The 12,891-nt window shown below is 54.5% G+C and overlaps 1 protein-coding gene across 1 annotated transcript; it reads right to left on the bottom strand.

Annotated features, from left to right (window-relative positions):
- Nucleotides 1–114: 114 nt before the first annotated feature.
- SRM (spermidine synthase) lies at nt 115–6,504 on the bottom strand. The gene is made up of 8 exons (XM_079777756.1): nt 6,233–6,504; nt 5,526–5,646; nt 5,030–5,122; nt 4,019–4,172; nt 3,443–3,526; nt 3,202–3,347; nt 2,990–3,112; nt 115–2,878 (listed from the first exon to the last, which is right to left on the bottom strand). The coding sequence occupies exons 1-8, from the start codon at nt 6,397–6,399 to the stop codon at nt 2,858–2,860; spliced, it is 909 nt and encodes a 302-aa protein (XP_079633882.1). The 5' UTR covers nt 6,400–6,504; the 3' UTR covers nt 115–2,857.
- Nucleotides 6,505–12,891: the final 6,387 nt, after the last annotated feature.

Here is a 12,891-nt window from a genome sequence, read left to right as displayed (position 1 = left end):
GGGTAGTCGGAAAGCTCTAGACAGACCCTCCAGGAAGAGGAAAATGACAGACACCTGTTGAGTCCGAAGATCTTTTAAAACAATTTTTTTAGTAATCGCTTTTTTCCCCCCTAAATGAAAGTGATATATACATTATGGTACAAATCATTTTAATAAAGCAGTGCACATTGTGTTTATTAGTATTTCCAGTTACTGAATATCCCATTCAATATGATCACGAATTAATTATAAGTTAAAATGTGGCTAAGTAAAATACTAAGATCGCCTATTCAAAAACTGATTGATTAGCATATTGTTCAGACCCTCATGAAGTGTGTTGTGTCCACATATGTTAAAAGCTTTAGAGAATTGGTAAAAAAAAAAAAAAGTTTGAGGTTAAACAAGTGATAAATGTATTGCAAACTAAGCATATGAAAAAGTCCCCAAAAAACCTCCAGAGGAAAAAAAAGGAAGCTGTGGGGAAGAGAAAGTGACCTGACTCCTTGCCTCAGCTGCCAACGGCCGTCATGTAGCTGCCAGTGTCACGCCGACACTGAGCTAACCCAGGTCGTCATGTAATTGTGGGGAGTGTGTGTGGAGGGGGAGCAGGGGAGGGAAAGGCAAGTTCTCATCGTCCCTCGTGGGAGCTCAGGTTGGACAGCAGCACAAGCCTGCTCAGCAGACACTGCAGCCTCCCGGGCCAGCGGGCCGGCCTCCGGGGAGGAAGTGGGCACCGGGCTGCCGTTTCTCCTAACGATCTGCGTGGAGCTCACAGGGGCACAGCTGATTCTGAGAAAGAACTAAACTTCAAACTTTGAGATGGGACTCGGGTTAATCTCCCTGCGACAAACCGCGCCCGTCTCGGTCCCTCTCCACGACTTCTGGGACTTTAGGGGACTCGGGTCGTGTCCTCACCAAACCCCCCGCTTCTGCTTCAGCAGGTCATGCCCCCCAGACGCGGGAACCCCTTCAAGGGGTGCGTGCGTGCGCAGGGGACTTGAGTAGGAGCGGGGCAGGGGAGGGGTGGCATGGCAGACTTCCACTGCCCGGGGGGGGGGGGCACTGTTTCCCAAATGGCTCCGGCCATTTCCACCACACGGCCTGCCCCCTTGTCCTCCGCCCTGAGAGGCCATGGGCCTTCCAGAGCTCAGCACGCACCGAATGACAGAGGCAGAATTCCCAATGAGGCCTGAGGCAGGTGAGGACCATAGCTCTTTTACAGGTGGGGTAACCCAGTCATTGGAGTTGAGATACAGGCCCAGCTAGAGCCGAGATGGGCCCTCCCCCTGTCCACCTTACCCCCCGGGGCTGCCCTCAGGCGGACGTGTCCTCCCGAGCCCGCTTACTAGCTGGTTACCTACTCCTCCTGTGCGGGGGAGTAGTGCCCGCCCCACAGATGGCGCGAAGGTTGAAGGGATTAGACCTGGTGGGTCAGCTCTCTCACCAGCCACTGTGTGTTCCTTTGATGCACAAACTGCAGCCCAGAGGAGCCAGATGGGGTCACGGGGCCTCCCCGGGAGCGGAAGACCATGGGGCACATGTGCTATTGGCTTCTGAGGGGGTCAAGACTGTCCTGGAACTGGAAGGTGGAATGCGGAAGGCTCGGGGTCAGACTTGCTGACCAAGGTCACAACGGGTGCCGAGCCCAGTGAGCTCCTGGGGGTGCGGTCCACGTGTGCGGAGCCCAGAGGATGAGTGACTGGCCTGGGGCTATCAGGAGTTGGCTGCAAATCGGGATGCCTGCTCTCTCCCCTCACTCCCCCCAAAACTCCAGTCCCAGAACCTGCTGCATGGGTCCCAGGTAGCTGCCCAGGGTGGGGGTGTGGCTGGGGAGGGTTCTAGCAACACCCCCAGGCTGGGCCCACTCCCTGCCCCCAAGCTCCCAGGATAGCCCATCCTCTGGCCGTGCCTCTGGAATGCTGACAGACAGGAGTGGGCTCAGGCCTCTCCCCGAATCCGCACCCAGTTGTGGTGGCTCCTCTCCCCACACCAGTCTCAGCCTGGGCCTTCGGGAGGGGTGAGGCGCCTGGGGAACAGGCTGGGCGGGCGTTCAGCACCATGGAGAGGGCACGGTCCCCAGTGGCCACTCACACCTGCTTTCTCAACCTCTCAACACTTGGGGGAGCTTCTAGGAGTTTCCCAGAGGGCATCCAGGAGCAGGGCAGGCAGGGCTGGAACCCACGTCTGAACCCTGAGCCAAGTCAGGGCAGCGGATGTGCTTCCAACAGGCCCACGTAACGGCACCCAAACCCTCTGGAGTCACCTCCAGCCCCCACCCCACGCTGGGGCCTAACAATCCTCCCAGGCCGCCCACATCACCCCGGGCAGCCCCAGGAGAAAGCGCAGCCCGGGACAGCCCACCTCGATCTTGTCACCCCCCAGCCCTGGCCGCTGGGGGCCTGTGGGGCGGGCGGAGGAACGTGGGCAGCTCGCCGGGGAGACTGGAGTGCAGTTTGGTGCCTGCTGTGCCTCTTGGTGCGAGTGGACCAGGGGCTGGTGCGAGGCTGCCAGGAGGGCAAGGCCTGCCTATCACAGACACGGGTCAGACGTGGGTCCAGCTCAGAGCCCGGTGCACAGAGACGCCCAGCAATGGCTGCTGCAGCCCCGGCCTGGGCCCATCCGAGGTCTGGGAACACAGGATTCGGAAGTTTGCTATAAATACATGTGTTTGGGGCGTGAGGTGACAGAGGGTGGAGGGGGCTGTACACAGCTGGCATAGGCTTGGAGGCGGAACACCACAGAGACAGACAGTCCGCCAGCGGGGCAGGCGGGCAGCATCCTGGGGCCTGTAACACTTGGTTGTTGGGGTGCCGGCAGGGGTCCTGTCCGGGGCCACCTGGCCCGAGGTCCAGGGCGGCGTCGGCAGCAGCATCTGGACTCAGCTCACATCATTCAGGGCCTGGTGGGACGTGAGGCCTGGTCAGGAGGATGCTGGGTTGCCTGGGGGCTGAGGCGGGCGCCCCAGGAAGCCCTGGGTCCCCCCACCAGGCCCACCCCACCAGGGGCTCACCTTGCGGGCAAACTCGGGCAGGACGAAGGCCGCCCGGTGCACGTCGGAGTTGTAGTATCTCAGCTGCATCTGTTCCACCTGCTTCTGCGTCAGCGGCTGCACCGGCTCCTGGAAGTTGGTGCTCTGGGGTGGGGGCGAGGGGGCGTCAGGGGAGTGCTTCCCGTGCCCACCTGCCCCTGCCCCCCCCCCCGCCCGGCCCGCCGGAAGCTCACCGGGTTCTTGCTGCACAGCATGAAGCCGATCTGGCCGCTGGGGTAGGTGGGGATGGTGCAGTAGGCGTAGCGCACCACGGGGAAGAGCGACCGGCAGAAGTGCTGCATGTCCTTGATGAGGTCCAGGTGCAGCCACTGGCACTCGCCTGGGGGAGGCAGCAGCGGTTGGCGGCTGGCCGGCCCCCCCCCCCCGCCCCCCCAGCTCAGCATCTCTGGCTGCTCCGGGCGGGCGGGCGCTCACCCTGGCAGCAGAGGATCCCGTCCTCCTTCAGGGCCGTCTTCATGAGCTGGTAGTAGGACTCCTTGAAGAGGCTCTCGGCGGGGCCTGCAGGAGGGAGACCAGCGACAATGAGCACATTCTGGCTGAGACCTCCTGAGCCTGGGCTGCACAGACCACAGAGCGGCCGAGGAGCAGAGCCGGGACCTGAACCCAGGCCTGTGGAACTCAGAAACCAACCACGAAAGGGCACTTTCACCCCACTCCCCGGGGATTCTCATTGGCACTGCCTGGTGGCATCTCCACCCTGGGCCTGGGTTTAAATGGAGAACCTACCCCACCCCAATGCCGGCGTGTCCGGAGCAGAGAGGAGGCTGAAGAGGTAACTGGGGCCTCAGTGGGCCAAAGGCCAGCGCCCCACTCCCCTCCTGGTCCCCCTACTCTGCTGAGCTGTTGTTTTTTGGGGGGGTGACAACTGAGAAGGAAAGGACTGCGCTAGTTCTGGGGGACCCTCTGTCCTCTACTCTGCAACTGGGGAGCAAGGAGGAGGCTGGCTCCTGAAGTGGCAGCTGCGAGGGCCCCGGGCCCCTCCCTGCTTACCCATGGGGTCCGAGGAGTCGGTGATGATAACGTCGAAGGCGTCCTGGTTCTGTTTCATGAACTCAAAGCCGTCGCCCACGTGGAGGGTCAGCTTTGAGCTGGAGTAGCCAATGGCCATGCTCGGCAGGAACTTCTTCGAGACTTGAATGACATCCTGGGTGGGGGCGGGCGGGACCAGGCTGAGCCGGATGGAGTCGCGTGGGACTCCCAGCCGTCCCTTTCACGGCCCTGCAACCTTGGGCCAGCCACTTCGTGGCACCCCGGTTTCCACATTTGTAAAATGGGGAGCACTCCGGGAGCTCCTCAGCTGAATCTCCACTCTTCCCGTTCCCTCCCTAGACCCACGCGTCCGGTCTGGGGGCTTTCTTGCTATTTCCGAGGGGGAACGCCAGCTCCTATCAGAGCCGGTCCCTGCCTCCACGTGTCGATGCTTCTCATTCAGGCTGCAGCTTCTTCCCAGAGGCCTGCCTCATGCCTTCGTCTCTTCTTAACTAGAATATCAGCTCCAATGGGGGCTGATGTGCCTCTGCACCATGGCACCCCAGCACCTGAGCAATGGCTGCTACACACTACACCAGGGGTCCTCAAACTTTTTAAACAGGGGGCCAGTTCACTGTCCCTCAGACCGTTGGAGAGCCAGACTATAGTTTAAAAAAAACTATGAACAAATTCCTATGCACACTGCACATATTTTGAAGTAAAAAAACAAAACGGCAAAAACACCCGCATGTGGCCCGCGGGCCGTAGTTTGAGGACGCCTGAGCTACAGTCACAAAAGACACGCTGGGCGCCCTAATGGTTGGCATGTCCGTGGGCCTTGCCTGGGACTTCAATTAAAAACCAGCACCCCATCTTACTAAGAACTGGCACGGATGGCACACCGACTACGTCACTAAATTACTTGGAGAGAGATTACGTGACGTGCCCAGGGTCACGCAGCCAATTCAGGGGGGAGCGGGAACGTGGAGCGGGAACGTGCACCCAGGCGCTGGCCCTGCTCGGGGCACTCACCTCGTCAATCTCGCACTGGACCACGGACTCCACCGAGGAATGCTTCACCACCTCCCGCAGGACACCGCCGTCCCCACCCCCGATGATCAGCACCTGGAGGGGGAGGAGCAGTCAGGGGCAGGGACCAGCGCCAGCCCCACCCAACAGGCCCCAGCAGGCTCCACGGGCAGGTGCACGCACCCAGAATCACCGGGAGCCAGGGTGAGTCTGGCTCCTCCGACCCACAGACCTCATTACCCCCTCCTCTCAGGAACCTGGCCCCAGGCGTGCCCCCTTCCTGAAAACTCCTTCCTGAGCTTCAGCCCCCAGCCCTGCGAAGGGGGCCCCTCTCCCCCTCACCCCCTGGTCCTTGCTAGCACTTCCCCTGACACCCCTTTAGGAAGCTCTGGGCTGAACGGGGCCCAGCGGGGAGGTGGGCTCCAGCACGGCCCCGTGGGATGCTGAGGGGTGGCTTTCCTATCTCTGCGCCCACGGCCGAGTCTGGGGGGAGGGGTACCTTGCGTGGGTTGGGGTGGCTGCAGAGCGGCAGGTTGGCTATCATCTCCTGGTAGGAGAACTCGTCCCGCTCCGTGCACTGGATGACCCCGTCCAGCACCAGCACGTTGCCGTAGCTCTTGCTGCAGGTGGAGTGACAGTCAGGGACCTGGTCCCCTGGGGCGGGGGCAACGTGCCTCCCCTCGCCCCGGGGGAGAAGAAGCCTCCCCACCCCGCGAAGGGGTCCCAGGGGCTGTGTCCTGGGGGTGACACGTGGCGGGGACCGGCAGGCAGGCCCGCTGCGCGGAGGCTGGGGTGAGACTCGGGTGCGACTCTGACGTGTCCCAGACTGACACGTGGAGCTCGGCGCGTCGGGTCCGCGCAGACTCCGGCTCCCCGCGGCCGCAGAGGACCGCCCGGAACGCGGGCCCCCCGCCCAGGGGACGGGATGCTGGGGCGGGAGGGGAAGAGGGAGCGCACGGGCCTAGTTCGCGGCAACTTCTGACAGTTCTGCAGGAGGAGGGGCGGGCGGAGGCGGCCCAGGGCCATCGGAGGTAAAGGGCGCAGGACAGGGGTCCGGCAGGAAGAGGGTGGGCTGGGCCGAGGGCATGGCAGGAGTCCCGGTGGATTCGCGTGGGGGGTGGGCGGCGGGTGGTCTGGACCGCGAGCCGTGCGAGGGCTGCGGGGTGCAGGGCGGGCCGGCGGGAGTCCCACCGGCGGGAGTCCTACCTGCGGAAGACGAGGATATCCTGGTACCGCGAGCGCTGATGGTGGAGCAGCTGCTCCACCTGCAGGGACAGGGCCTGGCCCGGCCACAGGCTGCACGTCTCGCGGAACCAGCCCTCGCGGATGGCAGCGGGGCCGGAGGCGGCGGGGCCGTCGGGGCCGGGCTCCATGGCGGGCGCGCTGGCGGGCGGCGCGGGGCGCGGACCCGGGACTGCAGGCCGCGCGGAGCCGCAGCACAACGGGACCAGCTCCGCCCGCCGCCCGCGCCGCAACCTAACAGCAAAGGGGGCGGAGCCTGACGGCAGGGGCGGGGCCCAATCCCTCCAATGGTGGCGCGGGAGCGGGAGCGAGGCTAATCAGAGGCACCGCCCCCGCCGGACTCCTAGCATTCTGATTGGCCACCGATCCGCAGAGCGGCGCCCAGTGGCTGGGGCGGGCTGTCTGTCGGCCTCATCAGGGTAGTGCGGCCCGCTCCGAGGTGGCCACGTGGGGCCGCGGCCGGGGCAGCGCGGCAGTGGTCTGGCCTCCGGGCGGGGTGGGCGGGCGGAAGGGGTCCCTCACCCGGCCCGGAGCCGGCCGATGCGAGGCAGCCCCTGGGCCCCTGCTCCCTTCCCTGGATCGGGGTGGTACCGAGGGCCGTTCTCGGCCGCCGAGGGGTCGAGTGGGTGTCTGACTCGGGAGGGGAAACTCGAGATGACATCTCGGCTCCGCGCGGAGTTTCCAGCGCGGAGACCGCCCGCTTTCTGGGGCCGGAGAAATGGGAGCTGGCGGCTGCTCTGTCCCGCGAAGAGCTCTGTTGTTGCGCAGGAGCGAGAGTAAATGTATTTCTCGACTTGCCCCCAAATTCGGCTCCCTGTTGGACTTGAGCCGAGTGTGTAGTTTGTCTGGGGCGCACTGAGGGTTTTTATTTACTTGAAAAGGACCATCACCGGCCCGCGACTGGAGCTGGATTTAGCCATTTCCCGTTAGATCCCCTGAGCCGGGAGCGTATGGCTGCCGAATAAGAAACTCTTTTCAGAACGAGTTTCTAAATTTACCAGCAGTGTCTGGGAAGAGGCCAACACATGCATATTCAGCACCAAGGAAGAGTGGCACGCAGTTGAACAAACTGGGCCTTGCTCTTGGAAGGGTGGGTGGGAATGTGCTTTCTGTTTTTATGAAAATGTCAAGGAGCTTCTCAGAATCACATTAAGCATGCTAATTACGAAATATTAAATGCTAATTGCTCTGCAAGCTAGTTCTTCCCACGACAAGTAAAGGAGATGAGCCTGGTGTAACCTGCTGGTGACATGATGACAGGAATGTTTTTTCACAAGTTCTGCAGCCTCCCACTTGGAGGTGGAAAGCTTGTTCCCCATCTATTAACCCCAAATGAAGAACACAGTGGTGTGTACCCGTTAGTGCAAGCCTCACGCCTCACAGCAACAACGTGCATCAATTTACTTTAAACTCTTTAGAGGGAAGGTGAGCCACGGCAGTTCAAGATTGCTAGGAGATGGTAGCTTCCTCGGGACGGTTACTGGACCTGAGGTCATGCAGAAAAGGGCTCACACAGCAGATAAAGTATAGTCATCCAGGCCTGCCCTGTGTTGCTCAGTAGTTGAGCATCAATCCATGAACCAGGAGGTCACTCTTGGATTCTGGACAAGGCACATGCCCACAGCTTGATCCCCTATAGGGGGTGTGCAGAAGGCAGCCAATCAATGATTCCCATCATTGATGTTTCTATCTCTCCCCCCCCCCTCTCCTCTCTGAAATCAATAAAAAAAATTTTTTTCAAAAGTGAAAAACATTTTTAAAAAAAACATATATGCTCGGCTGGTGTGGCTCAGTGGTTGAGCGCCGACCCATGAACCAAGAGGTCATTGGTTCAACTCCCAGTCAGGCACATGCCTGGGTTGCAGGCTCAATCCCCAGTAGTGGGTGTGCAGGAGGCAGCCGATTAATGATGTTCCTCATTGATGTTTCTTTCTATCCCTCTCCCTTCCTCTCTCTCTAAAAATCAATAAAAACACATTAAAAAATAAATAAAAGATACAGTAAACCACTATGTACAGTTCCTGTAGGCTTCATTGGCTCTAGCCCTGTATACAGCCTGTACTTCCAACAAGACATTTATGCCTCTGACTGGTGCCCCTGTTCGCTTCTGTGTGCCCTGAGCAGACTAGGGAGAGTGTGTGTAGCTGGCAGCACTGGGTAAGAGGCTGAGCCAAAGTTGGAAACCAGAACACCCGGGCAGGCACCTTATGGAATCAGCTGTCTTTGTTCTAGGTCAGTGGTCGGCAAACTCCTTAGTCCACAGAGCCAAATATCAACAGGACAACGACTGAAATTTCTTTTGAGAGCCAAATGTTTAAAGCTTAAACTTCTTCTAACGCCACTTCTTCAAAATAGACTCGCCCAGGCCGTGGTATTTTGTGGAAGAGCCACACTCAAGGGGCCAAAGAGCCGCATGTGGCTCGCGAGCCGAAGTTTGCCGACCACGGCTCTAGGTGCTGCTCAGCTGAGCCCAATCTAGTGGGTCCACCACCTCAACCTCCTAATGGTAGACCATCCATAAAAGGGGAGCAGGGAAAGGTGGGCGATGGCTATGACCAAGGCAATGGTTTACATGGGGCTGCCACAGGGAGTGTGTCTGTCACTGGAGACAGTTTCTGGCAGTTAGCACCTGAGGATATATTTTTTATCCTCACCTGAGGATATATTTTTAAAATATATTTGTATTGATTTCAGAGAGGAAGGGAGAGGGAGAGATAGAAACATCACTGATGAGAGAGAATCTTTGACCTTGATCAGCTGCCTCCTGCACACCCCCCTACTGGGGATCGAGCCTGCAACCCGGGCATGTGCCCTTGACCAGAATCCAACCTGGGACCCCTCAGTCTGCAGGCCGATGCTCAATCCATTGCGCTAAACTAGTTAGGGCCTGAGGCTATTTTTCCATTGATTTTTAGAAAGAGTGTAAGGGAGGGAGGGAGAGAAACATCAATGTGAGACACATTGATTGGTTGCCTCCTGCCCACACCCCAAGGCACTGAACCTACAACCCAGGTACATGCCCTTGACCGGGAATTGAACCCGGCACTCTAACCATTTAGCACCGTCCAGGGCGAGAGTCACGTTTTAAGCATTGTGTTCAGCCAGGAAGACAGCTGTGATTGTGAGCAGGATGGATTTGGCCATTTCGTGGTGCTACTTGGTTGAAAACGCTCAAGGCAAGCTCCCCAAGGTGCCGCAAACAGCAGCGTGCCTCCCTGAGCAAAGAGCCTGCTGCTCAAAAATCCTCTCCACCTGCAACCACAAAACCCTGCCAGATCCCTCTCCCCAGAGTGCAGGCCCGGCCACCTCTCCGCGTTCACATTCACTGAGCAGTTCCCCACCAACTCCCCAGACCTGCCCCGCCCTTGAGGGGGTCCAAGCCCTCTCCCCACCACTTCTTCACACACTCCAAGGCCCTTGTCTCCATCCCATGGCTCAGCACTCCTGGGCTTTAGGGTTCCATGGCTTAGGAAAATTTCAAAGACACATTTGGGGACTGACATTGGGTTGCTAACTTTTTCTTATGCAAGAAAGGGCATTTAAGAAGACCTTAAACTCATGTCTCTGGTCCCCATCTTTTTAGATTTATTTATTTATTTATTCATTTGGTCCCCATCCTTTTGAAAAATGAAAACAAACATGCCACAAAGCAACACTAGTAAGGACCAGGCATCACTTTACCTCTATGAGAACTTAGCACATTTGTCCTCTTCTCACCCCGGGTCAGCGGGACGTCCACTGCGGCCCACCAAGCAAAGTCTGGGGCACACGGCCTTGCCAACAACAGTGGTCGTGGGCTTAAGCAGGAGTAGCACCCACCTAGAGAGCTTGTTCAGACCTGGGTCCTGAGCCCACCCCGACTCTGACCGGGCAGGTCTGGGCTGCCTGGGCTTGTCTTTCTAACCAGCTTCCTGACGGTCTCACTCAGGAGCCCGAGTAGCACTGACTGCAAGGTTCTCTGGGTGTCTTCCCTTACTCTTTCAGACAGGAAGGGAGAGGGAGAGAGAGAGAAACATAATGAGAGAGAATCATTGATCAGCTGCCTTCTGCACGCCCCTCACTGCAGATCGAGCCCACCACCTGGGCATGTGCCCTGACCAGGAATCCAACTGTAACCTCCTGGTTCATAGGTCAATGCTCAACCACCGAGCAACACTGGCTGGGCTACATTTAAGTCTTTTATTCATTTTGAGTTTATTCTTGTGTATAGTGTAAGTTGGTTCATCTAGTTTCATTTCTTTTTGCATGCACCTGTCCAATGTTCCCAACACCATTTATTGAAGAGTCTGTCTTTACTCCAGTGTATGCTCTTGCCTCCTTTGTCAAATATTAATGGACCATAAAGATGTGGGTAAATTTCTGGGGTTTCTGTTCCATTGGTCTGTATGCCTGTTCTTGTGCCAGTACCAGGCAGTTTTGAGTACAGTGGCTTTGTGGTATAGTTTGAGATTTGGTATTGTGGTCCCTCCAACCTTGTTCTTCTTTCTCAGCATTGCTGCAGCTATTAAGGGTCTTTTTTGGTTCCATACACATTTTTGGAATATTTGTTCTAGATCTGTGAAATACGCTGTTGGTATTTTAATATTAATAGGAATTGCATTGAACCTATAGATTGCTTTGGGTAGTATGGACACTTTAATGATGTTACTTCTTCCAGCCCATGAACAGGTCTATGCTCCCACCTGTTCGGGTCTTCCTCTATTTCTTTTTTCAATGTCCTGTTGTTTTCCGAGTACAGGTCTTTTACCTCGGTTAAGTTTATTCCAAGGTATCTTATTTTTTGTTGTTGCTGCAATGGTAAATGGGTTTTGTTTTTGTTTTTTAGTTTATCTGTTTATTATTGGTGTATAAAAATGCCATCCATTTCTGGATGTTGATTTTGTATCCTGCTACTTTTTCAAATTCATTTAGTAATTCTAGTAGTTTTTTAAATGGAGTCTTTAGGATTTTCTATGTACAATATCATCTGCAGATAATGACATTTCCTCTTTTCCAATTTGAATGCTTTTGATTTTTTTCTTCTTGTCTGATTGCTGTGGCTAGGACTTCCAGTACTATGTTGAAATAGAGTGGTGAAAGCAGACATTCCTGTCTTGTTCATTTAAAAGTGAAACTTGTAGTTTTTGCCCAGTGAGTATGATGTTGGCTGTATGTAGGTTTGTCGTATATGGCCTTTATAATGTTATGATTCCCACTTTGCTGAGTTTTTATCAAAAATGGGTGCTGGATTTTATATGATTATGTAATTTTTATCCTTTGTTTTGTTTGTGATGTATCACATTTATTGATTTGGGAATATAATACCAGCCTTGCATCTTCAGAATAAATCCCACTTTGGTCATGGTACATGATCTTTTTAATGTATTGCTGAATCCATTTTGCTAATATTTTGTTGAGGATTTTAGCATCTATGTTCATCAGGGATATTGGCCTGTAATTCTTTCTTTGTAGTGTCTGGCTTTGGAATTAGGATAATGCTGGCCTTGTAAAACGATCTTGGAAATGTTCCTTCCTTTGGGATATTTTGGAATAGTTTGAGGAGTATAGATGTTAGTTCTTTGAATGTTTGGTAAACTTACCTGGGAAGCCATCCAATCCAGAACTTTTGTTTGCTGAAGTTTTTTGATTATGGCTTCAATTTCATCAGTTGGTATTGGCCTATTTAGGCTTTCTGATTCTTCCTGATTTAACTTTGGAAGATTATTTCTCTGGGAAATTTCTCCATTTCTTCCAGATTGTCCAGCTTGTTGTTCATAGTATTTTCTCACGATCCTTTGAACTTCTATTGTGTCAATTGTTACTTTGCCTTTTATTTCTGATTTTATTTATCTGGGTCCTCTTTGTTTCTAGATTAGTCTGCCTAAAAGGTTCATCAATCTTGTTTCTCTTTTCAAAGAACCAGCTCTTTTTGTGGTTGTTTTTTCGTCTCCATGTCATTTACTTCTGCTCTAATCTTTATTATTTCCTTTTATGGTTGTTGTATGTTCATTTTCCTGTTTCCAGGAAGTTTATTTCTTCCTTGAGCTATTGGTAATCCATTCATTGTTTAATTTAGCTTCCATGTGTTTGAGGTTTAAAATTGTAGTTGATTTCTAGTTTCATGCCATTGTGATCTGAGAAGATGCTTGAAATGATTTCAATCTTCTTGAATTTGTTTAAGGCTTATTTTGTGTCCTAACATATGGTCTATCTTTGAGAATGATTCATGTGCACCTGAGAAGAATGTTTATTCTGTCGCTTTTGGATTAAATGTTCTGTAAATATCAATTAGATCCAACTGATCTAATGTATCATTTAAGGATACTGTTTCCTTATTCTTTGTTTGAAAGATCTACCCAGTGATGTCAGTGGGGTGTTCAAGTCCCCTACTATGACTATATTGCTGTCTATCTCTCCCTTAAAGTCCATCAAGATTTTTTAATATATTTTGGTCTTCCTGTATTGGGTGCCTATATGTTGACTAGGGTTATATTTTCTTTTTTTTAAAAAATATATTTTTATTGATTTCAGAGAGGAAGGGAGAGGGAGAGACAGAAACATCAATGATGAGAGAGAATCATTTATCGGCTGCCTCTTGCATGCCCCCTATTGGGGATCAAGCCTGCAACCTGGGCATGTGCCCT

This window comes from Cnephaeus nilssonii (assembly GCF_951640355.1).
Source record: "Cnephaeus nilssonii genome assembly, chromosome: 7".
Lineage (NCBI taxonomy): Eukaryota > Metazoa > Chordata > Mammalia > Chiroptera > Vespertilionidae > Cnephaeus > Cnephaeus nilssonii.
This window is presented reverse-complemented; position numbering and strand designations above follow the sequence as displayed.